The sequence below is a fragment of the Poromitra crassiceps genome (genome assembly GCF_964638095.1).
Source record: "Poromitra crassiceps genome assembly, chromosome: 15".
Classification (NCBI taxonomy): domain Eukaryota; kingdom Metazoa; phylum Chordata; class Actinopteri; order Beryciformes; family Melamphaidae; genus Poromitra; species Poromitra crassiceps.
The window spans coordinates 16836106-16863605 of NC_139634.1; the positions used below are offsets into that span (position 1 = coordinate 16836106).

General features: G+C 45.4%; 3 protein-coding genes across 3 annotated transcripts in view; 1 reads left to right on the forward strand and 2 right to left on the reverse strand.

The window, feature by feature from the left end:
• Positions 1 to 27500, reverse strand: part of LOC310790427 (histone H3.2) — a gene marked incomplete at its 3' end in the record, with an annotated part of 253276 nt that overhangs the window by 191102 nt on the left and 34674 nt on the right. The window lies entirely within an intron of this gene.
• wfs1b (Wolfram syndrome 1b (wolframin)) lies at positions 4997 to 16953 on the forward strand (the record flags this gene model as incomplete). Its single annotated transcript, XM_083651774.1, has 9 exons — positions 4997 to 5483; positions 9201 to 9277; positions 9673 to 9817; positions 10389 to 10562; positions 10721 to 10801; positions 11076 to 11227; positions 12117 to 12353; positions 12509 to 12627; positions 14686 to 16953. 9 exons carry the CDS (start codon positions 4997 to 4999, stop codon positions 16235 to 16237), a joined length of 3024 nt encoding a protein of 1007 aa, XP_083507900.1. The 3' UTR covers positions 16238 to 16953.
• Positions 21036 to 27500, reverse strand: part of LOC310790253 (serine/threonine-protein phosphatase 2A 55 kDa regulatory subunit B gamma isoform) — a gene marked incomplete at both ends in the record, with an annotated part of 26175 nt that continues 19710 nt past the window's right edge. The window contains 4 exons of the mRNA XM_083651918.1: positions 21036 to 21330; positions 22251 to 22342; positions 25275 to 25444; positions 26831 to 26995. Coding sequence (XP_083508044.1) covers positions 21036 to 21330; positions 22251 to 22342; positions 25275 to 25444; positions 26831 to 26995 — 722 coding nt within the window. The remainder of the gene's footprint in view (positions 21331 to 22250; positions 22343 to 25274; positions 25445 to 26830; positions 26996 to 27500) is intronic.

Consider the following 27500-nt stretch of genomic DNA (forward strand, 5'->3'; position numbering starts at 1 on the left):
TATGAGTCAAGAGACTTCTGAGTGTTTGCATCAGTTCCAGAGGGTTCTAGTTATGAGTATTTGCATTAGTTCCAGTGGTGGAAAAAGTATATAAATCATGTTGTGTATCGTTTGCAATGTAACCTGAACTTGCGACATGATTTATAACTACAGTAGCGGCATTGTGATTGTGTGGTCCGTGTGTGTGTGTGTGCGTGCGTGCGTGCGTGCGTGCGTGCGTGCGTGTGTGTGTGTGTGTGTGTGTGTGTGTGTGTGTGTGTGTGTGTGTGTATGTGTGTGTGTATTGTGAACCTTATCCCACCCTAACTTTGAAACTATTTACTTCCAGGGTATGGAAGAATTTTAGATCCACAACCACCCATTCAATGCAACCAGCAGTGCCCCTATTTCCCTCCATATTCCCCCTCCTCTCCTCCATGCAGTAGCCTCAGAATAGCAGCAAATCAATATAGACCTCTCAGGCTGGCAGTCTGAATAGAACCAGCAGAGAACAGAGAGCCCCCCCCCCCCCCTCACTCAGAAAGTGTAGAGAAGGTGGCCATGAGCTAAACACATGGGGAGTTTATAATGACAGGCTTATGTAAAACATGGTTTATATTCTAAGTTGAATCGGCCTGTGATGCCAGCATTATGAGGAGATGGACTGACTTCCTGTCTGCAAAAATGGGCATCACCTCCATGTGATAGCCACAACTGATCATATGACAAACACAAGTCTACAGTGAGACCTTCCTCTGCTCTGCGCTGCACTAGAAGTGTCCCATGTCTGGTTTTCACAGTGTGCCTATATCAATATCTGCTTAGATCATCATATACGGAAGTGATATAGGGCAATAAAATTACACTATAGACCTTGAAATCGACTCAACTGAAAACAAGGCTCATCTTCTCCACAGCAGTGTCCGGTCTCCTCCCTGGTTGTTATGGTTACTGAACATACCTCCTCCTCCTCCTCGGGTCTCTCTTCCTGTGTGACTCATACGCATCGCCGGGGGGAGACCGTGTGGGCGGGGCTGGAGAATCTGCAGGGACCTGTTACCTCGACAATCGATTCATCGCTGTTAAGAATTTGACCGTTCAAACATACATATATTAACCGATTAATCGACAATGTAGGCTATGTGCTATTTTCAAATTTTTTGTTGAAATTATTTAACACCACAAAGGTGAAATGTAACTTCAACCAGGAAGAAGAAAACCAAACAAGCGGGCAGAAATCCAGTGTGGGACAATTACCACCAAAAAGACAACACATTCATTGTAAACATTGTAATACAATGTTGAAATACATCACGTCACAATGACAGCTAATGCAGGAAGTTTGGTTGGTTGGGACAAAAGCAGGTGTAAAAACCTTGATTTTTGTCATTTCTATTTTGTATGTCAAAAGCTTTTTTTTTTTATAGAATGATTAATCGATTAATTAATCGATTAATCATTCGATTAAGGAAATTTATTAAAATGTGCATCCCTAACACAGTCACAGGAGGAGAGGGTTGGGAGGAGGGGGGCGGGGGTTGACTCCTGTACCTGGTCTCTGTTCTGTCCTGTCATGGTGGTATAGATATAAATAGACTGAGTAACACAAGCTGAGGCACTGTGTTTCCTGCATTAATAGATGTGAGATTAAACCAGGAAGATGGGAACGCCGCCTCCGTCACTGTCTTTACTGTAGCCTACATCATACAGAGAGAAAACACTGTGCCACTCAAGGAAGGAGACTGTTGTCTGTGATTGGGACCACATAGCTGGAATCTTCTCTCTCCTAAGCCGTGACCAGGTCTCTGAGTGCAGACCCTGGACAGGGTCAGGCCAGCCCCCAACAAACCTGCTGGGAGATTTGCATAAGCATATAAGTATTGGACTCAGTCATAATGAGCTCATTATTCAAAATATAGATCCAGGTTGAGCCGATTTGTCCAATTTAGACGAGAAGTGTGTTTGTGTGTGTGGGTATGTGTGTATGTGCGTGCGTTAGTGTATCCCCAAGCACATTCGAAAGACAGATTGCCCAATAGCCTATATAGGATATTGAAAGTGCCCATGTGAAAGACCAAATCCAGTAGAAGGGGGCCTCCTTATCCTCTAAACTGGATTGAGCTAATCTACTAATTGAGATAGATTTACATAAATGCCCCAATGCAGCTGCGGTTAAGCAATTATTATCCCCCTGTTTCCTTCTTTCTCCGCCCTCTGGCACCTATAGGCTATCTCACTCTCTGCCTCTTTTCCCCACACAGATATGTGTGTGTAGAGAGTCTGCACACACATTTGTGTTCCTTTCTCCATTTCTCATCATAGCAGGCTGCATTGTGCGAGCAAAAAGCTGCAGGTATGACGATTTAGAACGAGGTTATTATTGCATTTTATTCCCGAAAATGTATGACTCCATCTCCACTGCCTTCAGAATCCTGAAGACCACAACACGCTTTGGATCATGGGGAAATGTTGCTGTTTTATTGACCTTTTATTGACCTTGCTTCTCTTCATCTTGTCTTGAACTTACTGGATCACAAACCTGCTGCTAAATGACTAAATGCCCTTGGGCCTTGTCCGTAAACCACATTAGACCTCAACCACCCCCCCACCCCCCTCCCCACGGACATTATCCTACCTCCAACACACACACACACACCCTCCCATCATATGTCACTTTAAAGTGACTTATTTTGTACGCTACTTACATTAGATTTTATAATTTGATTGTTTTTCTGTATGGATTTGTCTTCTACTGTTGATGTGACAGCTGCTGCGCTGCATAACTGCACTAAGTCAAATTCCTCGTTTGTAATCTGATTACTTACTGTGGCTGTTCAAGAGAATCTTGAATCGTGAATTAAAGCACACAAAACACATGAGCAGACTGCCTGACCATGATCTACTGCCTCTACATGAGTTACCAGCTTCCTTGTTCACTGAATCAGAACGAAGATCAAATGGTTGCTAAGTCCAGCCACTTCATAATTTTCTTATAGTCTATTTAATATTGTTGAAAAGGAAAATGTTTAAGGGACTATATTCCAACAACTGCTTGACACTCAATTATACTGTAAGATATCATATACTGCCATCTCGTGGTAGAAACCTGATATTACAGGAAAGGCACAGAGAAATAAGATATTGAATAAAGATCTACCAAAACAGAGCAAAGCTTCAAATAAATTCGAGATAGTTTATGTATCAATCCACCACTTTTTATTGACCTTATAGCCTATGTCCATCTACATTAAAAAAAACAAAAAGCCCTGAAATCAAATTAAGTGGCCCTTGGCTTGTCTCTCAAAATATACTAAATTTGCATTTTTTCCCTTCACCTAATGATGACAGCACTACCATACACTTTGCAGAAGCACCAGGTAGGAACAGCACATGCAGAACTAATGTTTTCAGATGGTAAACAAAGTACAATTGTATGTGATTTTTTGGAGGGCTGTGATTGGATTATGGGACTCTGTGGGTGGTAGTGAAACGTCACTTTCACTTTGGATTTCTTGACATGCAAAGTTATGTTTTAAATTGACAAAATTAACATTGGCACCCCGTGGCACAATTCAAACGGGATACAAAAAGTAATGTTATTCTCTGTTCACCGCCATTCATATTTTTTCAGCGCGCGCGTACAGGGAGAAAAGCAGGAAGTGATGGGGTGACGTCATTCAGATGACTGCTGGCTCGCCCTATGGGCTTGCCTGGGAAGCAGGCGAGAGAGTGCAGTCAGCCAATCAGAGGCAGAGAAGGGCGGGTCATGCCTTCACCATCATGGGAAAAAAATTATCGCGCTCTGTGCTGGCCCCGGCTCGCGTCACTTCCCTCAGATAAATATTTTAACTTCCTGTCTCTGGAGCCAATCAAGTCGCATGTACGTCAGGTAGTCCGGTATGTCCAATCACAACACGCAAAGTTCGAAATGGGCGTGTACGTTGTCTGGAGCAGCTGTGAGCAGCTGAAAGACTTTCATGTGTTTGTGGAGTTGAGTTTGACCACCACTGACTGGGTGGACACTCAGGCATCTTAAGCGAAAGTCATGGACGAGTAAATTGACTTTTGAATAGCAAATATACAGAGACATTTCTAGAAGCTTTTCACCAAGGGAACTGAAACACTAAAAGGGTGTTCTGGTCGTAAAGGTGAGCGCACAACTTGCATGCTAGCATTAGCACCCTAACGTCCAACGTTAATTTTGGTGCTGTTGTGGACATACTGACACTGCCACATCGTTCATTGCTCGTCACATTTTAGGTGCTCGTGAAGCGCCGTGTATTTAACACATCATATTCGTAGTGGAAAAATGCTAACTATGTAGCTATTCGAATGATCACTTTGCATGTCCACTCCACTGGTTAAGTGCCCGCTGGTCTAGGGGGTTCCCTGCAGTAGCTACATCACGTTTCTAGGCACGCCAGGCCAAGGATATCACCCCCTCAATATAGCACACCTCAGGGTGGGATCACTTCATACTAAAAAGAGAGCGTTTCATGTGTATATTTGGGAACCACATGGCAGGCTGGCTGTCACAGAAAACACGGCTGTGTTTCACACAGCTGAATCACAACAAACCTGCGAGTGCGAGCACAACATGGATTTGTGTGGAGGATATATGTAGCCTGAACCCAAAATGGAATTGGGCTTTTTAGACCAGCTGAAAATACTGTAGGTGTCACTAGTCTGTGTGTTAGTGATTTGTTCAATATACAATGGACTCCTTTAGATAGTGAGAGCTGAGTGACCGGATGTTGCATGTTGTTGAGAGAGAAAGAGATAGTGTCCTTTCAAAACAGCTGTCACTCCACCACAGGTGCACCAACAGGCCCTTATGTCATCTGCTGTCTCTTCCCCGCTCCTCTCCCATTGCTGTAGTTGGTTCCCTCTCTGCCCTGTCAGTCATGTCTGCCGCTGCAGCTGTGGGTCCCTGAACACGTGCTTGCTTATACTTACAGCTTACTTCTCCATGTGCTCACCAGTCACCACCACACTGCTTTGACTGCCACGGGCAGTGATGAGCGATGCCACCCTGGAGAGCTTTCTGACTGATTTGTCTGTTCTTCCAGACATGGACCCGTCGCCGCCCCCCGGCATCCCCGCTCCCCCGAAGCCCGGCCTCTCCTCCTCCTCCCCCACCACCCCAAAGCTGGGCTCTTCCTCCTCCCCCACCCCGTCTCCAGCCACCCCCAAAGCTACCCCCCCAGCTTCAACCTCAGCCCAGCCCAAGCCTAAACCTGCCACGCCAACCACTCCCGCCTCCCCCTCCCCGACCCCTTCCCCCTCAGCTGGCTTGTCCCGGGCCTCACCCGTCCTGCCTAGCCCCTCTCCCTCCCTTTCCACGCCCTCCCCTGCTTCCCCTCTCCGTCAGCCCATCAAGAGCATCTCTCAGGTGGGCAGGTCTCGGCTCAATGCAGCCTCTACGGGGAATCCCCCAACCAGAGCCCCAGCCGCCGCCGCTGCGGCTCCTCCCCCTCCACAGCCTCCTGTCTCTCCTGAACCAGGTGAGAAAGGTCACACACACACACTCATTGCACTTTTGCAGTTGTGATGCCCAGACAGAAGCACTGGTTGACTGTTTCACTCCCTGCTTCTATCAGTGCATCCAACACTCCCAATCTTTTGCATGACTTGCTGTGTCTCCATGACAACCCCTGACGTTTACCACAACATGTAAAGCAGCCTCTCCTATATTGCTGACTTGAGGCGCCAAGCCTGTCTTGCCCCTCCCACAGACTATTTCAATGCCACTCCCAAGTTCCACTAAGCAAAGCCCGCATGTAAACTTCACACTGTGAGAGAGCTCTCAGTTCTACTAATATCTAATTTTAATCTGTTGCATCTCTTGCACTGGCAGCGATTTCCGGGCGTGTGAATCTGGAGTTTGACTGGGAAGTGTGAAATGGAACACTTCAGCATTTGAATTTGGATCACAGAAACATTTGCTTCCTGAGTTCCTTCCAGTAGACTTGAAAAGTAAAAGCATTGTGCGCCATCTGTCCTGTCAAGGTTTCAACAGATAATAATGCAGTCGATGAATATGGAAAGGGTGACAGCTTGCATCCGCGTGTGTCCTGTGTGTTACATCATGGGAGTGTGGCTGTGCTAGACAAACAGTTATTTTAGGGCTGAGGAGGCGACTTGATGGAAGTTACCCGACGTTCTTGGCACTTCCCTCTGCTCCCTACTAGTGACAGACAGGCACAGACCGACCACCGCCTCCTCCACCAGTATCGCTTACAGCCTGTGGGTGTTTTGGAACTTGGAAGTCTTTCCACATGTCTTGGCATCCCCCTTTTTCTTGGTACACAGTGAAGAGATTTCCTCCCATGTGTTTGAGACACAGCTAGGATAGCGTTCCGCTTTACTGCATTTAGACGCAGTATAGACCCTTTTCACAGGGGCCATTTTGTGTCGAAAAGGCAGAATGAACACAGGTGCAAGCAAAACACTAATGAGGGTTTCCAGATAGAGGGTATGCACACCCACTGGAACACGCCCCCTCAATCGGGAATGAGTGTCAAAATGAGTGTCAAGTTCCTCCCTGAGCAGCAGGTGTCAGTTATCTATGCTGATTACTGCATTCAAGCTCAGTCTTGCTGTGACTCAGTGGGCGTGACCCCACAGTGACTTCTGCCTCTGTGACATCACATGCATACCCTCTATTCCAATAGACCCTTCTCATGGGGGCCATTTTGTGTCAAAAAGGCAGGGTAAACACAGGTGCAAGCAAAACACTAATGAGGGTTTCAAACCTCCATGATTGGAATTTGGAAACCCTCATTAGTGTTTTGCTTGCACCTGTGTTTATTCTGCCTTTTCGACACAAAATGCCCCCCGTGAAAAGGGTCTATCATGGAAGTTTGAAACCCTCATGAGTGTTTTGCTTGCACCTGTGTTTACCCTGCCTTTTCAACACAAAATGGTCCCCGTGTCAAGGGTCTATAGGCTAAGGATCTTTCTAACATCAAGTGTGTTTAGCGATGTGTGTGGTAGGGTTGTGCATGATGTGGTTAGTTGAAATCATCATAAAAAAAGCTAATTAAAGCATCAAGACTCAGTGGGACAGCCTGTCAGGACAGGAGCTGTTTATGGAAGGATCTGACTCACGCTCACAATAACAGGCGTGATGGAGATCTCTGAGCTGGACTGTCTTCACATGCCTCATGTTCATCTGGACCATGTGTGCAAGCTATTTTAAAACTAGAGCATCGTAAAAACAAAAGAGGAACTGGGTACATTTGAAATACTAAAAAAACAAACACACGATTCATTTTATATTGTGATTGTGAATGATTCCTCAATGTTTCGGGCTGTTTATGTCTCCGGAAATTACGTAAAAAAACACTCAGTCAAATGGCCATAGAGTTCAAAACTCCATGGGCATTTTTCAGGTCGGTTTAAAATGCTGACTTGCATGTAGACAGCTCGGTCAGCAGTTTCAGACCTGGTAATTCAGGGTATTTTGAATGTGGTTCTTTCGAGAGAAATAAAGAGGAGTCCCGCACACTGTCAATTACTTGCAAAAAAAAAACTTCAATTAACGACGTTTCGGTCTATCGACCTTCATCAGGTTAAAATACAGAAGAAGAGAACACCACAGGTCTTATAGCCTACACCTTGTTAGATGAGGCCAATCAGAGACATTGAGCTATCAGGCAAAATACAAACAAATGTGGTTCTTTGAATCTTGTTTTCAGCATATAGTGTGTAGACTAACTAGTGAGAGGTAGAGACAGCTGCGGTCAGAGAAACACTGTTTGTGTGTGTGTGTGTGTGTGTGTGTGTGTGCGTGTGCGCGTACGCACGCGCGCACACACATGTGTGCGTGCATGCGTGAAATTGCAAAGCCATTTGCAGTTTGCAACAGTTGTAACTCCTCATTAATGGCAGTGAAATGCACTGAGCATCTGTGCTACAATGATTCATAGATTAGTTGTCAACTATTAAATCAATTGCCGATTCGCCAACAATTTAAATAATTGATTAATTGGTTTGAGTAATTATTAAGAAAGAAGAAAAAAGTCAAAATTATTCCAGCTTCATGTGAATATTTTCTGGTTTCTTTGCTCCTCTATTCACCTTATGTTCCAACACAGGGGTGAGCCAGTTACTTCCTATTGTGTTTACACTTCCTGTGACAGCACAGTACTAGTGAGCAGGTAAAACAGATGATGTTTTGAACAGGAAGTCATAACACAACTGGGTCAAGTGGGCGGGGCTACATAAGGCGAATAACAGCAAACTGAATTTCCTCGGGTTGTGGACGAAACAAGACATTTGAGGATGTGGGGGAAACACCGATCGACATTTTTCACCATTTTCTGACATTTTATAGACCAAACAACTAATGGATTAATCGAGAAAATAATCGACAGATTAATCAACAAAGAAAATAATTGTTAGTTGCAGCCCTACTGAGCGTATATCTATTCCAGAGCAAAGGAGCAGCTCTGCAGTCAAATTGAATATGTAGTCTCCTCACTGTTAACATAATCCTCACTTATAAATCTACCACAGCAGTGGTTCCTAAAGTGTTGTCCAGGGGTCATTAAGAGGGTTCCCCCAGCAAAATGATTCATTGTTACATTTCACTACTATTCACTATACAGTTAGTAGTATGAGAGAGTGTTAATGTTATGACTAGTTTGATTAGGGCTGGGTGATATAGCCCAAAAGAAAATACAGATATAAAATATTTCATATCAGTCGATATCGATAATTATTGATAATTTGTAATTACCTATTTTTAATAAAGGCAGTGAGCTTTTTTTTTAACCACTTTATTTTGAACCAGCTTATTTATCAAGGCACACACACAGGTAATCATTTTCATGTTAACAAAACAATTAAAAACACACAAATTGAGTGTTGCAGCTGTGTAATAAATAATGTGTAATATGTTTGGGTGGGAACTTTAGGATTTGTCCGTTCCATTGCATGCTCCATTATCCACAGACATATCGATATATATTGAACTATTTTCTTATTGTATTGATGAATTGTCTATCGCCGATTGCTATTGATGGATCTCCCAGTCCTAAGTTTGATCATAGGTTTCACTTTCTTTTCTCTTATCTCCCCATTATCTCTTCATGAAGGGGAGTTTGTGGGTTTGAGACAATCTTATCAATTTGGCCGTCTGTTGTAATCTATTTTGGTCCTTGCCGTGTGTTGTTGTGCTATACTGTATGTGTACTGTGATTTTCTGTTCCCTCCAGAGGAGCCTGAGGAGGAGCTCAATTTTGAGGAGCTGGCGGAGAGGGCAAAGTCTGGAGATGCCAGAGCACAGACCAGGGTGAGTGTCTGTAAACACCTTCCAAATATTTACATTATATTATACTTTAATGGCCATATGGTGGGCACAGAAAAGGTCAGCCAACCAATGATCAGTGTGATGTTAGAGCGACATATTGATGGGAAGGACAGGTCATGAGTCAGCCAAGTCACAAGAATGCTTGCCTTGCTTGTGTGTGTGTGTGTGTGTGTGTGTGTGTGTGTGTGTGTGTGTGTGTGTGTGTGTGTGTGTGTGTGTGTGTGTGTGTGTGTGTGTGTGTGTGTGTGTGTGTGTGTGTGTGTCTGTCTGTCTGTCTGTCTGTCTGTCTGTCTGTCTGTCTGTCTGTCTGTCTCTGTCTCTGTCTCTCTGTGTGTGTGTCTCTGCGTCTCTCTGTGTGTGCTTGTGTGTCTCTCCAGATGGGCCGTTACTTCCTGGCGGTGGCAGAGGACAGAGATGAGGAGCTGAATAACTGCACAGCGGTCACTTGGCTGGTCCAGGCTGCTAAACAGGGCCGCAAGGACGCCGTCAAACTGCTGCAGCGCTGCCTGGCCTCCAGGAAAGGTAACCAAAACGTCACACTGCTCCCCTGAATCTATGTTGATCACAGCCTGCAGGATTTGAGAGATTAAGAGAGGAGAGAAGTAACGTAGTACTTAAATCATCAGGGTAAATTGGTTCGACATCAATAAAAAAAATATGATCTTCTTGGCACACCCAGTCTAGATAAAATGAACTGAAGGGTCACTTGTTTCCATTAATTAAAGTGATTTAGTTAAATGGTAAATGGCCTGCATTTATATAGTGCTTTTATCCAAAGCGCTTTACAATCAGTAGATAGTCTACATTCACCCATTCATACACCAATGGCGGCAGGCTACCACGCAGGGTGCCTACACACCATCGGGAGCAAGGAGGGTTAAGTGTCTTGCCCAAGGACACAACGACAGCAGCTGGGAGGGGGCGGGGATCGAACCGCCAACCCTTGTGTCATTGGCCGACCCGCTCTACCTCCTGAGCTAAAGCCGGCCCATTGGTTAGAATAATGTTAATAGTTGATGCTGGGAATAGCTCGTCTTCCAGCTGTACGATCAATATCAACGCACCATGCACATTTTTCCTGTGTGTTTGTCAGGCATCACGTCAGAGAACTTCGAGGAGGTGAAGAAGCTGTGTACAGAGACGCGGTTTGAGCGAGGGGTGAGGAAAGCGGCTCTGCTCATGTACTGGAAGCTGAACCCGGACAAGAAGAGGAGTTTGTCCGTTTCGGAGATGCTGGAGAACGTCGGGCAGGTCCACGCAGAGCCAGGTACGCACAAGAGAAACACACGGTAATTTAAATATGCATCATACAGTTTATACTTCAGTTAACAGACAACCAGGTGGCACTACCTACTACTGATGGCTACAACTCATTTGAATCTATATGTGTATTTTGTACCTTCTCATGCCGTCCTCTGCCTACAGGCGAGCCACCCTCCCCGGGCCCTCTGTCCAGCTCCACCCAGAAACAGAGGAGAGTGCTGGAGAGTCTGGTCAGCAGCGAGGGTACGTTTGGTCTGAAGCGTGATGCTACATCATGTGACACGGGTTTCTTTTAAAGGAGCTGCCGGCCATTGGCTGCAAAATAAAAGTAATAACTAAGGCAATTATCTATAGACAATATGAGATGTTTTTTGTTCTTGGCAGTTGGCACTCTCTGTTTGAATGGTGCATTTTAGGGCAGATAAAAAGACAGTTGCAATAAAAAATGGTAACTTTCAAATGTATATGTTTATATGCTTGTAAATTAACATACAAACGTGTCTGTCCATCTTTGCAGCCAGTTCCCATTTGGGTCTGGACGACTTTGTTGAGATGACTAAGAAGTATGCTCAGGGCATAGCCCCTGCGCCGGTCATGGCCGGGGAGGATGACGACGATGATGACGATGCAATTATGAAGAATCCAGATGAATTGCCCCTCCACCAAAAGGTGTGAAGCTCTCAGACTTGGTATATAATCATGTGGCTAGTTGATGGTCCCTGAAATCCAGACAAAGGACACAGACCTTTCCAACTGCAGTGTATCCGCGGGGTCTTAGAAAGTATTAAAAGTTGATCAATCAATTTAGGGAAAATTAAGGCCCTTGAAAAGTATTAAAAATTCTTAATTGGCATTTCAGGGCTATTACATTTTGTAGCTATTGTGCTGATTGTGTTAATTGAGCATATGTTATTGTCTCATATCGATTGCAGACCCCTGAATTGAATAGACATCATATCGTGGCAGACTTTGTAATATCAGTAAATATCGTTTCGTTGTCCAAAGAATCTATAATATCGTATCGTGATGAACTTGTGATTTACACCTCTATCGCTGATGTGACGAAAGGGGGGCTTTGAGGTCTTAAAATATATTGAAAAGTTCTTAACTTCAGCATTCCTCCTGCATATGCCCTACTGCTCTCTGTGTGAAAGCAGTGACATTGCAAACATTCATTCACCTGTTGCCTTTGCCTTTATCTACTTTCTACTCGTATCTTTTGTTTCTTGTCTTTCTGTTGTAAAGTGTCATTTCTCTTTAAATTTCTCTTTCCCCCGTCCGTCCGTGCATCTCCACCTTCCCTCTTACCTTCCTTCGCCTCTTCTAGACTATTCCTCTACTAGACTATTTCAAGGTAGGCTCACAGTGGCTGAAAGTAAACTGCTCATGCGCTGGCACAAAACCATGGCTTGAATCCCAGCATCGCTATTGGGTCCTAAACGAGTTCTGGTCCCAGTGCTTGTCCCACAGTCGCAGAGCTTCAATATTCTTTGCCAGGGGAGTCGAGTTATTTTATGTGTTTAATGTGTGCTCTCCTCCTCCCTCATGCTGCCACCAGCTGCTGAAGTTCCCGTTGCACGCCCTGCTGGAGATCAAGGAGCACCTGATCGACTGGGCGTCGCGGGCCGGCATGCAGTGGATCAGCGCCCTGATCCCCACGCATCACGTCAACGCGCTCATCTTCTTCTTCATCATCTCCAACCTCACCATTGACTTCTTCATGTTCTCCATCCCCCTGCTGATCTTCTACCTCTCGTTCTTCTCCATGGTCATCTGCACACTGCGCGTCTTCCAGGTCAGCAACCAATGATGTCTTCTTACTCTGCATTGTTATTAATTTATGCACTACGGACGCATCTTTGTCTTTGGAGTGTAGCTTTGGAGTAAGGAAGTACTGATCTGAAGGGAAAAAACTAGCGGTATTAAAATAACAAACGTCTTTTCCTACAGAATTCAAAAGCATGGGAGAACTTCCGGGCCCTGACGGACCTGTTGGCTCAATTTGAACCAGGTCTGGACCTGGAGCAGGCTGAGACCAACTTTGGTTGGACACACTTGGAGCCCTACCTGTACGTACACCTGCATACGTTCCCTTGCTCAGTTGAACATGTTTGTTTGCTTTGCCAATGAGCAAATGTAGAGTTTAGTGTAGTTCAGGTTTCACTGAACACTTGAGGTAATCCCTTTGACAGACTGGTCTACAGTTAGATCATTTATGTAGCTGCATCTTTGGGGGTTGCAAAAATAATGAAATCTCACTTAAGTACCGTAAATTCCGGACTATAAGCCGCGGCTTTTTCCCCGTTTTTTGGCCCTGCGGCTTATATAACGGTGCGGCTTATCTATGGATTTTTTCAGAAAAAAAAAAAAAAATACAAATAAAATCTCTCTTTTTTAGCACTCTTTCTAACTATAAATCCACTTCTGTTTTAATTTCCTCTCTTGCCCTCTTTTCACCACACCGCGGACACTGTGTGCACTGTAAAAATAAACAAAGGTGGTGTTGTGTTATGTTGTTTTGTTGAAATGTTACGGTAATACGGTAAATGGGAGCTTCCTCAAACAGCCAACAATCCCCTCTGTGCGTGAACCCTTACATATGGTAATTACGGTAAGCAAACGGCCACTCGGTGACCTCCAAAATCGATGGATTTTACAGGTTACACAGCTTCATCAGCACATTTTATGTGCATTGCTTTGCTGCTTGTTTTTTCGATTATTTTTTTGTAAAGCACCTTGAATTGACTTTGTGTATGAAAGACTTGACATCATTGGCGGAAATCAACCGGTTACTCCTACCGGTTCAAAGTTCATCAGCAGCCCGGAATCACAACAAGACGAGCAGTAGAAGCAACTCTCTCTCACTTACCATGGGGAAGGTACGCAGAAATTCACACGACGCAGCTTTCAAGTTGAAAGCAGTCAATCTCGCATTAAAAGAGGGAAATAGAGCAGCAGCGCGTAACCTGGGCATCGACGAGTCAATGGTGAGGCGTTGGAAGGTGCAGCAGGAGGAACTGTCTCAGTGCAAGAAGACCAAAAAGTCCTTCAGAGGTCATAAAAGCAGATGGCCCGAACTTGAAGATTCCCTTGAAGATTGGGTGTTGACCCAGAGAGCAGACGGCCGAGGCGTTTCCACGGTGCAGATCCGACTGAAGGCCAAAACAGTCGCCACCGAAATGAAAATTGAACATTTCATAGGTGGCCCATCTTGGTGCTTCCGATTCATGAGACGAAAGGGACTGTCCGTCCGGGCGAGAACTACTGAACAACTCCCAGTCCCTCCCGACTACCAGGAGAAAATCACAAACTTCGGCGAATTCACACAAAGGAAGATCACGGAATATTATAGGAGTGTGAAAACATCCACAATCACCAACGGGTTCCAAAAGGCTGGACTGCTGCGGGATGAAGAGGATGACGCCGCCACAGCTGGCGCTGAGGGCCGTCAGAGGCTTCAGAGGCTGTTCGATGCCGACACCGACAGTGACGAAGAGGAGTTTGTTGGTTTTGAGTGACAATGAAGGAGAGAGGAGAGTGGTTGACGAAGCCACCCTGAACCTGTTCGTTTCCGACACTGAAGATGAGGACTTTGGTGGTTTCAGTACGCAGGAAGAAGAGGAAGACGAGGATTAGTGACTTGACTTCTCTGGTTACAGCCGTTTGCTGCACATATAGCCTATTGTTGTGTGATTTTGTCTGGGGATTAGTGACCTGACTTTTGTTTTGTTTTGTTGAAATGTTAATAAATGGGAGCTTCCCCAAACAGCCATCTCTTTCCCGACAATCCCCTCTGTGTACGAACCCTTACATATGGTAATTAAACATCAAAACGCCCGCGGCTTATAGTCCGGTGCGGCTTATATATGTAAAAAACAGTCAATTTTGCTGCTGCGGCTTATATACCGGTGCGCCTTATGGTCCGGAATTTACTACTCCCTTCAGCTTATTCAGTAAGTTGTAAAGTGATGGAACATGGAAAAAAATGTCGGTCAAATATTCAAATATAAACAGTAAAACTAATCAAATGGAAATAAATCAAGATAGCAAGCACAGATACAAGGGTAAAATTTACTAAAATTGCCCGTTCAGCAAAGTGAATCTCACCTGGCTCTTTGTTTTCCCAGGTACTTTCTGCTCTCGGTGGTCTTTGTAGTTTTCTCCTTCCCCGTGGCCGACAAGTCCTGCATCCCCTGCTCAGAGCTGGCTACCGTCGCTCTCTTCTTCACCGTCACCTCCTTCATCAGCCTGCACGCATCTGCCAAGATCTTCGCCCGCAAAGCCCTCCTCACAGAGGTCCTGTCCGGCGCCTGCTCCCTCACCTACCTCCTCCCCAATTCCCTCTGGTTCCTGAGGGCCTTGGGGATGACCTTCATCACCGTGCCTGTAGGGGAGATGGTGGTGCTGAACCTGGGGGTGCCCTGCCTCTTATACGGGCACCTTTTCTATCTCCTCTTCCGCATGGCCCAGCTAAGAGGCTTCAAGGGCACCTACCTCTGCCTGGTGCCCTACCTGGTGTGCTTCACCTGGTGCGAGCTCTGCCTGGTGTTCCTCCACAACTCCTCCGCCATTGGACTCATCCGCACCTGCGTGGGCTACTTCCTCTTCCTGTTTGCCCTCCCTATACTCTCACTGGGGCTGGCCGCCATGCTCCTCATCCAGCTGCTGCAGTGGTTCCTCGCCTTGGAACTGACCAAGATGCTCGTCACGCTGACCGTTTGCTTCGTACCGGTAGTGTTGAGGCTGTGGACCAGGTTCAGCCTCAACCCCGTCAAGGTGTTCCGGTCGCTGTCGCGGAGCAGCGTCGTCAAGCTCATCCTGGTGTGGCTCAGCGGGGTGGTGCTCTTCTGCTGGATGTACGTCTATCGCTCTGAAGGCATGAAGGTTTACAACTCCACCCTGACGTGGCCCGAGTACAGCAACCTCTGCGGCCCGCGCGCCTGGAAGGATTCCAACATGGCCCAAACCCAGATCATCTGCTCCCACCTTGAAGGACACCGCGTCACCTGGACCGGCCGCTTCAAATATGTCCGCGTGACGGACATCGAGAACGGGGCGCAGTCGGTGGTCAACCTGCTGCCGGTGTTCATGGGGAACTGGATGCGGTGTCTGTACGGCGAGGCGTACCCGCTGTGCGACGAGGGCAAAAATGTCACAGCCGAGGAGGCTGAGCCTCAGCCCCTCCCCGCCCCCCCACCCCCTCCCGAAGACGCCCTCTGCAAACTGAAAAAACTAGCCAAGAACGAGTGCCACGTCAAGCGCTTCGATCGATACAAATTTGAAGTCACAATGGGCATGCCACTGGAGAGGAAGACCAGGAACGGGACGACCGTAGAGGACGAGGACGCGACTAAAGACATCGTCCTGCGGGCCAGCAACGAGTTCAGGCCCGTCCTGTTGCACTTGAACACGGGAAGCCTGGTGGAGTTCAGCACCATTCTGGAGGGTCGTTTAGGCTCCAAGTGGCCGGTGTTTGAATTGAAAGCCATCCACTGCCTGTCGTGCGTCGATACCCTCGTGCCCAGACGCCGGCAGTTTAAGATCGAGCACGACTGGAGGCGCACGGTCCAGAGCGCACTTCAGTTTGGCTTTGACTTCTTCTTCAACCCCTTCCTCACCGCTCAGCTGGTGCAAGACTCAGAGACAGAGACAGACACTCCCCTACAGGAGGGAGGATAGAGAGACACACACACATCTCTTACATTACATCACTATTTGATACACATTTTTACCCGAGTGTGTGTGAGCTATTTACAGAATGAATAATTGTAGTCTATGAAAAGCAGGAGATTGTAGATGAGGGTAATTGTAGCAAGTTATAAACAGTTTCCGTTATATACATTTGCAAAATGATTGCCTCCGCTGTTTCAGAATTTTATGTAATGTCATGAAGTCGTAATTACACGACTCTGAAGAGGGCTTTTAATTTGAAACGACTGATACAGGAAGTGGCGGCGGGGGCGTGGAGAGAGAGAAAGAAGAGAAAAAGAGTGAAAGGTAGATTTAACTAGCTAACGTTAAGTTAGATTTCAGCATTTTACCATGTATTCTCTATTGATGTTCATGGCCAACTAATATATATTGTGAAATAATGTTCCAGTGAAAGCTTGTTTTGCAGTTAAGTGTCTTTATTTCACATTTTTAAATGAGAGGAAACACTGAGAAGTGTGTTAAGTAACAGTGGTACTAGTACATAAGTACATATACAGAGAGAAATTAAATGTTGACACTAACATGTGTGATGATGCTTCTCATAACATGATCTACAGTAATAGTATAGCTTGTTTAGCTTTGTAGTACTATATGAAGATAAACAGATAAACGTTTGATGTATCTGTGCCTCTGTAAATATGCAGTTGCGTGAGTGTGTGTGATTGTGTTTCAATCGCTTCTGAGCCAAAGTGTGACAATACAGAAGAATGAAAGGGGAGAAACACAAACTATAACGTCATATTAAATAATATGTGGTAATTCACTTTAGCACTGTAAGACACTACCTTAGGAAACACATACGCTCAACCTCCTCATCTGTGGTCAGTGTTTGTTTACCATGAGCATTTCAGATGGTGTGCAATGGGCAGTTTTCAGAATAAGCTGCAGACTTGCTCACCACCAGAGTCCGTTAACAAAGTCAGTTTGATTGTTTTGTATCCGCTAACAGTTTATATATGATTGTCATCCACTGTTTGACTACATGATGGTCAAAATCATCAACAGTATTTGCATTTGACTGTTTCCTTATGAAATGCCCCTGCTTGTCATTTCAATAACTTGCGTCCTTACTTTAACAAAGGCATTGCTGGTGCAGGCAGCATCTGTGGCCTACATACAATTATGGAAACAAAACATTTTTGTTTCTTCTTCTCTAATAAGATTATACTAATGTAGACCCAGAGGTCTAATGCTGTAAAGATTGAATAATTTTTCATATACTATATATATATATATACACCGGTATATATATATAGTAGTATTATATCATATCATAATAGTGGTTTAATGTGAGGGATTATTTCTAAGTGCCTTTATAAGACGTTAACACATTCAGATCCCATGTGCTATTGTGAAGCGTCCTTGTTTACTGTTTATTTTTGTAATATGCAGTTTTGAAATGCTTGAAGATGAACTGGTGGTAATGCTAACCACTGTACTCAACAGGGCTACTTTGGGGAGTGAATAGACTAAATCGTGGCCCTAATCCTCAACCTGATCGCTCACCTGCTTCAAAGCTCATATCGCAGCGCTTATCCAAGTTGATCTCTGCTCTCTCTGTTCTCAGGTGCCTTGCTGTCCCTCCTCTAGCTGTCTTATCTGTTCCCCCCACACTGCTGTGCAGGGTTTTAATATATTTGCTGCCCCTGAATGATGTAAATGTTTCAGGCTAGGCTGTCACTACTGTATCGCTATACTGTGACCAATAAACTGAAGAAAAATGTGGTTCTTGCCCCCCCCCCCCATTTCTTTTTTTTGCACTGATTTTCTTTTTTATACATTTCTAAAATGTGAAGCAACCCCTTAGTCCTGTCTATATAAGCAGCATGTACTTATTGATTATGCATGCATAGACATGGGATTACCACTTGTAGCGTAGTGAGTGTGTTATGCCACTAGGTGGAGCTTCAGACCTCATGACTGCTCTATATCTCATATCTGTTATTATAGTCCATTTCTGGTGATTAATTGCTCAAATTGTCCAACAACAGAGGAGAAACTCAGCAGCCGTGGCAGTGCCTTGGTGGCACACTGTGTATGTCAGCTGTCTACTGAGGTAAGGCTTGTCAGTTCAAGCCTGGGATGTGCACATATTCTTGGGTAGTAAAAAGATTTGCATTTAAATAAAAGTGGCAATAGGCATACAGTAACAACCCATTTCTTGTTTTTATTACACTTCTAGTTAATTGAAGATATTAAAGTGTTAAATCATCAGACTGCATCCATCTTTAAGTCAGCAGGCCAGACCATTATAGATAAACATTGTTTATCTCTATGGGATATAGATGTGATAGAGATAGACACTGTGTTTATCTCTATGGGATATAGATGTGATAGAGATATACACTGTGTCTATCTCTATGGGATATAGATTGCATAGAGATAGACACTGTCTATCTCTATGGGATATAGATTGCATAGAGATAGACACTGTATCTATGGGATATAGATTGCATAGAGATAGACACTGTGTCTATCTCTATGGGATATAGATTGCATAGAGATAAACAGATGGTTACGATGTAACCCAGGTTTCCTGAGGGAGACTTCTCTCCCTCATGAGAAGTACAGATATAGATGTGATAGAGATAGACACTGTGTTTATCTCTATGTGCCAGACTTACGACTACCTGGACAAGACTCCAAAGCACGGCCTGAACCGTGACACTGAAACATTATCATATTTGCCTAAAGTTAGCCTCATAACTGATATTCCACGAGCTAGCATAACATGGTTGGTCCCAGCCAGAAACTTCACTCTGGCTTTCAAACTGAACCCGCTACAGCCATTGAAAGCAAATTTTCAAAATCGTGATATTTCCTGAATATCGCGATATCAAAAATCGGCCCAAGCCTACTCCTCGGGGTTAATGTGTATGTAAAAATTGTTGTAAAAAAATGCAATGCTCTGGCGGACCACCAGTGGTCCGCAAACCACAGTTTGAGAACCAATGCTATACACATTAACATAGGTGCTTATGATGGCACTGGCGATATTAATCACTAAAGTTACCAGTTACATTTGAAAAAAAAAAAAACACATCACACCCGCACGCCCATTGGATGCAATTTCGTTGAAATCTTTATTCAGAAAAAAAACATATTAACATTATTTATAACTGTCCATTTGACAATTTTGTCATCAAAATACATGAACACAAAAATATGTGAATAGTTTGGTCAGGACGTGGAATCAAACTGACAGATGTTCCAAAAATAGGATAAATAAAAGAATAAACTGTCTTCTAAAAATAAAAGTAATCGGTGAGGAAGGCTAAAGAGATCAGAGTACTATCTCTCTCTGCCGTTGCCTTGGGAGCAATCATCAATAGAGACGATCAGGTCCGCAGTCCGTTCATGTTAAAGAAACGAAACCTCGTACATTTCAAAAAGAGAGTTGGTATATACAGACACCATTTAGGCCCTTTGAAGTGACGAGTTTTAGGAGACTTTTTTTTCTTTTAGAATACAACATTAATCAGAAAACATTCCCCATTCATCTTGGTTCTCAGTTTCACAGGGTAGAAACTTGATTCCTGGACGGCTTCATTCAAAATGTACATGTAAATGTATGAACCGAACACTGGTAAACATGCTTCAGTGTCCTGAGACACAACGAAAGGTAGGGCAGCTCGGTCATCTATGGTTACTAGTGCCGCACAGGGCCCGGCTGGGGCCCCTGAAGCCTTTGTACAGCTGGGTCTAAATGGTTAAGAAGGCAGCCAAGTCAGTCACTCAGTCAATTTATAAACACATAATGCTAAATCCGTTTGACATGCAGCATCTTTTTTGCTTGATTGTTGGAATTATTATTTTTTGTTTTTTTTGCTTGATTCGAGTCATATTTCACGGCAAAGTAGCACATGACGCAGCCCCAGTTCAGAAGCAGAATCCACAATCAAACAGAAGTTGAGGGAGCCTGTTTCAGCAGAGGAGACGTTACACAATGTTAAGACTGAAATGCACGGTGTAGGAACTGTGTCCACATAAATAGGCCATAGTGGAATCTCTAATGCAGCCCAGTTGTACATAGTCTCTCCTGGCTAAGGGAGAGCTCAGAGGCGTCTGGGTGCATTTGGAGGGAGAGAGGGGGGCGTCCCGAGTTCATCCTCGCCACATATCATTAATTGTCATTGTCATAATCATCACCATCACCATCAAAACGACCATCATTAACATCATTTCAGAATGGGAATGTACTAAAATAAGAGTTGAACTGAAACTGAACGGTGACTTACAGTACATAAACGGACGGGTTTTTCATCTCTGCCACCGGCAGACGACCACAAAAGGTTTTGTTATACAAATCAAAAACAGTGGGCGGGGAATGGGAATAGGTTTTGTTGGAGCACAGACACGGCCAAATACAGAGAAGAGGAGGAGGTGGAATAACAGAAAAAAAACACCAAAAAAAGACAGAAATATGTAAACGTCTTTCCTGTCTGGGGGGAAATTCATGCCCCTCAGAAACTGACCTGTAGCAATCAACACACCGTTAACCAATCAGCAAATCCACAGTTTAGAGAATTCCGCAACCCCCATAATCCATTGCGTAATCCAGCCGGTTCCCTCTTCTAGCCCTGGAGCGGGTCCTTTCAGTTCCGGGAGGCCCGGGAAGAGGTGTGGGAGTGTATGAATAGTGCGTGTGTGTGTGTGTGTGTGTGTGTGTGTGTGTGTGTGTGTGTGTGCGTGTGTGTGTGTGCGCACATTCCGGCATAGGTGTATACGGGTGTAAACTCTTGAATGGGCCGCGCGGCACGCTCCCTCAATGCATCTCGGAGTTGAGTTTGTCCTGGAAGATGTAGAGGTTATTGGTGGCGGCGATGGCGATGATGTTGTGGGTGGGGTGCCAGGCGGTGTGGAGGATCTTCTTGGTGAAGTCCAGGCTGTCCACGCTGATGTCGTCCTTGCGCCGCTTGCTGCCTGCGGCGCACACCCTCCGCGGCTTCAGCACGGCCCGCGGCTTGCTGCTCTCCCGGGACGCCTCCAGGGTCACGTCCCGCTTGGTGTTGCGGTCGAACATGCGGAAGAAGTTGTTGTAGGCTCCCGTCATGATCACACTGTGTCGGAGAGGAGGATGGAGGAGAAGAGAGAGGACAGCAAACGTGAAGGGAGTGACAAGAGAAGATACAGTATCAAATTCTGATGTGGTACAGTCACTCACACTACAACATTCCGTTACCACAGTATGGAGAGACACTCATGCATTCGGTATTACGGTACCCATAGACTATACAAATATGGAGGTAGGCACCAGTGATGTCATTCATGCACAAATGAATGACATCACTGGTCCACAACTTAACGCAAATCAACTCTCAATAACTGTCAAAACTAAATGAATGTCTGCTAAACTGTTTACAGTTTTCAGATTATGTGTGAGATCATGTGCAAAATAAATCATTGTTTTTCGGTGAAGTTCTCACTTTTCAAGATCTTTCTATCCTTGTGAGGACATGTGATCCTTATAAGTACAAAACATAAACACACAGGCAGCAGTTGAATACAAGCGGTATAAACCCAAATAAACTATCAAACATAAAAGGCTCTATACATGCAGCTATAGAATGTATTTCAAGTTACTTTATATGAAGTGTTAATAATAATAATTATATGAAGCCTTAATAAACTTCCTATCTGTTCAGTTTCTTATTTATCTTTGGGCTTCCTTGGAAGACCTTTCCCTTATAAGTAAAGACATTCAAGTCTTCATGGGTCCGAAATGACGACCCGGGAAATTTGTGGCTGGACCCGTCTATTATTAGAAAGCTAAGACCCGGACAGACCCCATAAATGTCGGACCTGGACCGGACCCAGAGTCACTTCTTTTGAATGGACCCGAGACCCGTCCGGGTAGGCTCCTCGGTTATTTGGGGGTTCGGGCATACCCGAAGACCTCTAGTAGACAAACGTGTACAAGAAAACAATAACACACACATGCACGAACACACGCACACACATACACACACTCTTCAGGTACCTGTCCGATCCGTTCCAGGCACACTCGAACTTGTCAAAGATGCAGTCGTTTTCGTAAAGGGAGCACAACTTGCTGCGGAGGTAATCGTGAACCTGCGGGAAAACACACACACACACACACGCACATATGATTAATAATGGTTCCAGGGTATAGTTTCACTCCGGTGTATTGATTCCAATTGTAAGCTATAAATAGAAGAGCGAGCAGAGGAGCACCGACAAAACTCTCTCTCTCTCACACACACATACACACACACACACACACACAGCAGAGGATAGCACGGCAGCTGTAACAGAAACCTCCCTGAAGGCAGGGCTAATAACACAACAGCAGCCCTCAGCAATATGAGGGCCGGGGGTACATTTTTAATCTAAACTCCTTCGCCATATCACCAAATCCATTACCGTCCACTTCTGCATTACCCTAACCCACCAAGAGGACGCACACACACCAACACGCACCAACACGCTCACACACACAATCACTGACTAATAACTCTTGTCCCCCTTGCGCTCGGCCCGCCTGTGTCAGCGTTGTGTCTGCCCAGTGATGCAAGGGCCTGAAACGCACACCTCCATCTCTCTATTCAGCCTGAGCTCCACACACACACACACACACACACACACACACACACACCGCCCCCAGCTGTTTTCCAAATCTGCATAAAGGCGGCCGTCAACAGTCTCCTTGCAAATCAATAAACGGTCAAGCTGAGGTCGGCTCACGGCTGTGCATCAAACCCCGGTGACATTTTTGTTTTCCCCTCGTGGCTCTTTCCACGCCGGGGATCAAATCATATGATTGTGTCGGCTTGATTTGAATATACAGTCTTTTTTTTCTCTTTGATTTAGCACTGCACACATGCACACTGCACACATGTACACTGCACACGTGCACACGTGTACACTGCACACGTGCACACGTGTACACTGCACACATGTACACTGCACACGTGCACACTGCACACATGTACACTGCACACGTGCACACGTGTACACTGCACACATGTACACTGCACACGTGCACACATGTACACTGCACACGTGCACACATGTACACTGCACATGTGCACACATGTACGTGCACACATGTACACTGCACACGTGCACACATGTACACTGCACACGTGCACACATGTACACTGCACACGTGCACACATGTACACTGCACACGTGCACACTGCACATGTGCACACATGTACACTGCACACGTGCACACTGCACATGTGCACACGTGCACACATGTACACTGCACACATATGTACACTGCACATGTGCACACATGTACACTGCACACGTGCACACATGTACACTGCACACGTGCACACTGCACACATGCAGCCTACTGCTCCTGCAAACTCATTCATTTGATCTACACTTCTCTTGTTCCAAGCAGAATGAAAGTGTTCATTTGGCCAAACCAGAAGAGTTCAATTCATTCACCCAGTGTTGTTCCCTCCTCCACCCATACACTGCAGCCTATCCCAATCCCTCTCTCTCATCCTCTTGTCTACCAACTCTCTTCCTCTCCCTCATTCTCCTCTCCTCCTTTCATCACACCATCCCATCCCTCTCTACTCTGACCCCCCCACCCCCACCCTCTCTCTCTCTCTCTCTCTCTCTCTCCTTGCTGCATTGCAGATCTAGGTGTCGGGGCTGTGTGAGGTATCGCTCCCACCCGCTTCACTTTATGAGTGGAGGCTCAGCTTCTATAAATAGGCTCGGCCCACTCTCGGCTGCCTCATAGCCTCTCTCGACACACACACACACACACACACACACACACACACACACACACACAGTCACCCACACACACACACACACACACCCAGTCACCCACACACACACACACACACACACACACACACCCACCCACCCACCCACCCACCCACACACACACACACACACACACACAATGCCAGCAGCAGAAATACTAAACACATATTGAACATGAAGTTAGGAGACAGGTGCACCATGCAGAAATGCATAAACAGTACAATGTACAGCCTATTGTAAACATTCACAAGTGACATTACAATTAGTTTTGAGATGTATGTGTGTGTGTGTGTGTGTGTGTGTGTGTGTGTGTGTGTGTGTGTGTGTGTGTGTGTGAAAGCCAGCTGTAGTGAAAGGGGGGGAGGAGCTCTTTTTATGGGCTTAGTGCACTGTGCGGGGATTAACTGAAACGTATATGTGTAGCCTACATCTTCACAGCATGTTAGGCACGCTTAATCTCCCATCCCACACACACTCCATGACAATACAGTATGTCTCTTTTCTCTCACACACATTATTCTCTCTTCTCCCAACACACACACACACACACACACGCACCTATGGTCAAAATGAGGAGGAAGTTGGGGCCACAGTGAAGGCTCCTGGTGGCTATACGCTGATGAGGAGTGCATTTTCTGGCATGCAATCAATCCAATTATCCCTAAAAGGCTTTGGAAAAATGTCCTCATCACTGAGCACTATGATAACACCACAGAAGAAGAAGAAGAAGAAGACCACTATGATTCTGAGAGATCAACTTCTTCCCATAATGCATTTCTTTCTCACACGGGACATGTGCTTTCCAGGATGACAATGCCACCTTTTCAGTAAGACGCAATTAGTTACCCAGCGGTTTGGACGTGCCATTTTCTAGCGGTATAAATTTGGAGAAACCAGATCATTGCTCAAAATCAGCATATTAGTGATTTGTACTGGCCTTTCCCCTGGGAGTCACAAGCAGAGCAGAAAACACACACACACACACACACACACACACACACACACACACACACACACACACACACACACAGACACACACACACACACACAGGTCATTAATGCTTTCCTTGCTATTGATTATTTCACCAAGAGAGTGCCTTGCCAAAAATAACTTCGTCAGAGCGGCTTTCAGTGGAGAGTTTGTGGTCTAAATGCTGTTATCTTTGCCTCATACCACTATGTTCACGCTGGAGTTTCCTGCGTCTCAACTAAACCCTCTACCCACAGTCAAGACCCCCACACGCCCCACCTGGTATGTCTCCAGGGGCTTGCTCTCCATGTTGAGGTCCCACACCTTGGCGGTCAGGTAGTCTCTGGTGAGCAGGTAGCGGCCGCTGTGGCTGAACTTGACGTCCGACACAGAGGAGATGATCTCGGAGAAGAAGGAGCGGGCGCTGGGGTCCTCGGGCTCCTCGAACACTGCAGAGGAGGGCCGGGGGAGGGGTCATTGTTTGTTATGGGTGTGCAGGTGTGGAGGGTCGTTTATGCATAAGTGTACAGTATAGGTTCAAGTTTAGTGTGTTTGCGTGAGAGACAGATTGTATGGAGGACTACTCTGTGTGTGCGTGCATACAATGTGTGTGTGTGTGTGTGTGTGTGTGTGTGTGTGTGTGTGTGTGTGTGTGTGTGCACACACACACAAGGCCTGCTTCCCTGGCCTGTGCATATTAAGCAGGGTATCTGCAGGTTCCAGAAAGCCAAACTTAAGACATTAAGACATGTTAATGCTACACAGAATTAAATTTAAGACCAACTGAAAAAACCCAAATAAAGACACAAAGCTGTTCAAATCTATTTCTGCTAAAACTATAAATGGGCAGTATTGTTGTCCATTTAGGATTTCTTTTAGTTCAATAAATTATGCATGATGTTCCCAAAATAAAAGTAATTGTGTTAAATAATCGTGATGTCAATATTGATCAAAATAATGGCGATTAGCATTTTGACCAGAATCGGAGAATCGTGCAGCCCTACTGCATTGAGACAAGCTGCTGTTGTTCTAAAACAGACAGAAAGTCAGAAATCTCAGTACACGGCCAAGTAATCATTGAGTTAACTGGTGTTGATCAGCAATCGTATCAAACCCTAGCTAATGTACTCTAGTGTGCTATTGCATTGTGAAAAATCAAACGTATTGCACCTTTAAAAGATCCTTTCTATGAAGAGATGTTCAGAATGTTTCAGGAGCCACCCACAGGTCAGACACCCTGCCTGCAGCGTGATTTCTAACCCCACATAGGATAAGCAATAACCACGCCCTGTGGCGCCGGGATTGGCCAGGAGCATTGAAGCTTGGGACATCATCTTCATCTTTTAAAATAAAGATGTTTAAAAAACTATTGCTTGTTACATTTTCAGTGCTGTACCTTTTCTCTGGGTAAGAATTGAGCTTGAAATTAACGATATGATATATTATATCATATGAGCTATGAACGTGAACACAACACCGTTTATATTATTGCATGTTTTTGTAGATTGTGTACATTGTGTAGATTACAATTATTATGCTTATTATTATTATTACTATGCTAAGGAAGGTAGGTGACCATAATTAATTTCAATGTCCGCTCTCAATATCGCTGTCTGTTCTCAAGTAGTTCTCAAGAGCTATTCAGTTGGTTCATGAAATCGCTGGGCTGCGTGCCTCCAGTGTTGCTCCTGGCCAATCCCGGCGCCACAGGGCGTGGTTATTGCTTATCCTATGTGGGGTTAGAAATCACGCCTCCCTGCACCCTGGCTCTCAGCATGGGGTACTCACCCACAGACACCCTCCCTGCACCCTGGCTCTCAGCGGGGGCTACTCACGTTTGGAGTGTCTGTCACACAGCGCGGCCTCTCTCATGTCACAGAGGCGCAGGGTGCCCTTGCTGCTGCTGTAGACAAACAGGTTACAGTGATGGGGGTGAAACTCAGCTGCTGTGATCACCTCTGTCAGATCCTCCATGTTGGCAGGCTTGATGTCAACAATGTCTGAGAGGGAGGCACCGCTCAGGCAAACAACAAAGAGGAGATGGTTCTCAATGCCTATATACACTACCAGGCAGTCTGTCTGTGCTGCACTGCACTGTATATACACTACCAGGCAGTCTGTCTGTGCTGCACTGCACTGTATATACACTACCAGGCAGTCTGTCTGTCTGTGCTGCACTGTATATACACTACCAGGCAGTCTGTCTGTGCTGCACTGCACTGTATATACACTACTAGGCAGTCTGTCTGTGCTGCACTGCACTGTATATACACTACCAGGCAGTCTGTCTGTGCTGCACTGCACTGTATATACACTACCAGGCAGTCTGTCTGTGCTGCACTGCACTGTATATACACTACCAGGCAGTCTGTCTGTGCTGCACTGCACTGTATATACACTACCAGGCAGTCTGTCTGTGCTGCACTGCACTGTATATACACTACCAGGCAGTCTGTCTGTGCTGCACTGCACTGTATATACACTACCAGGCAGTCTGTCTGTGCT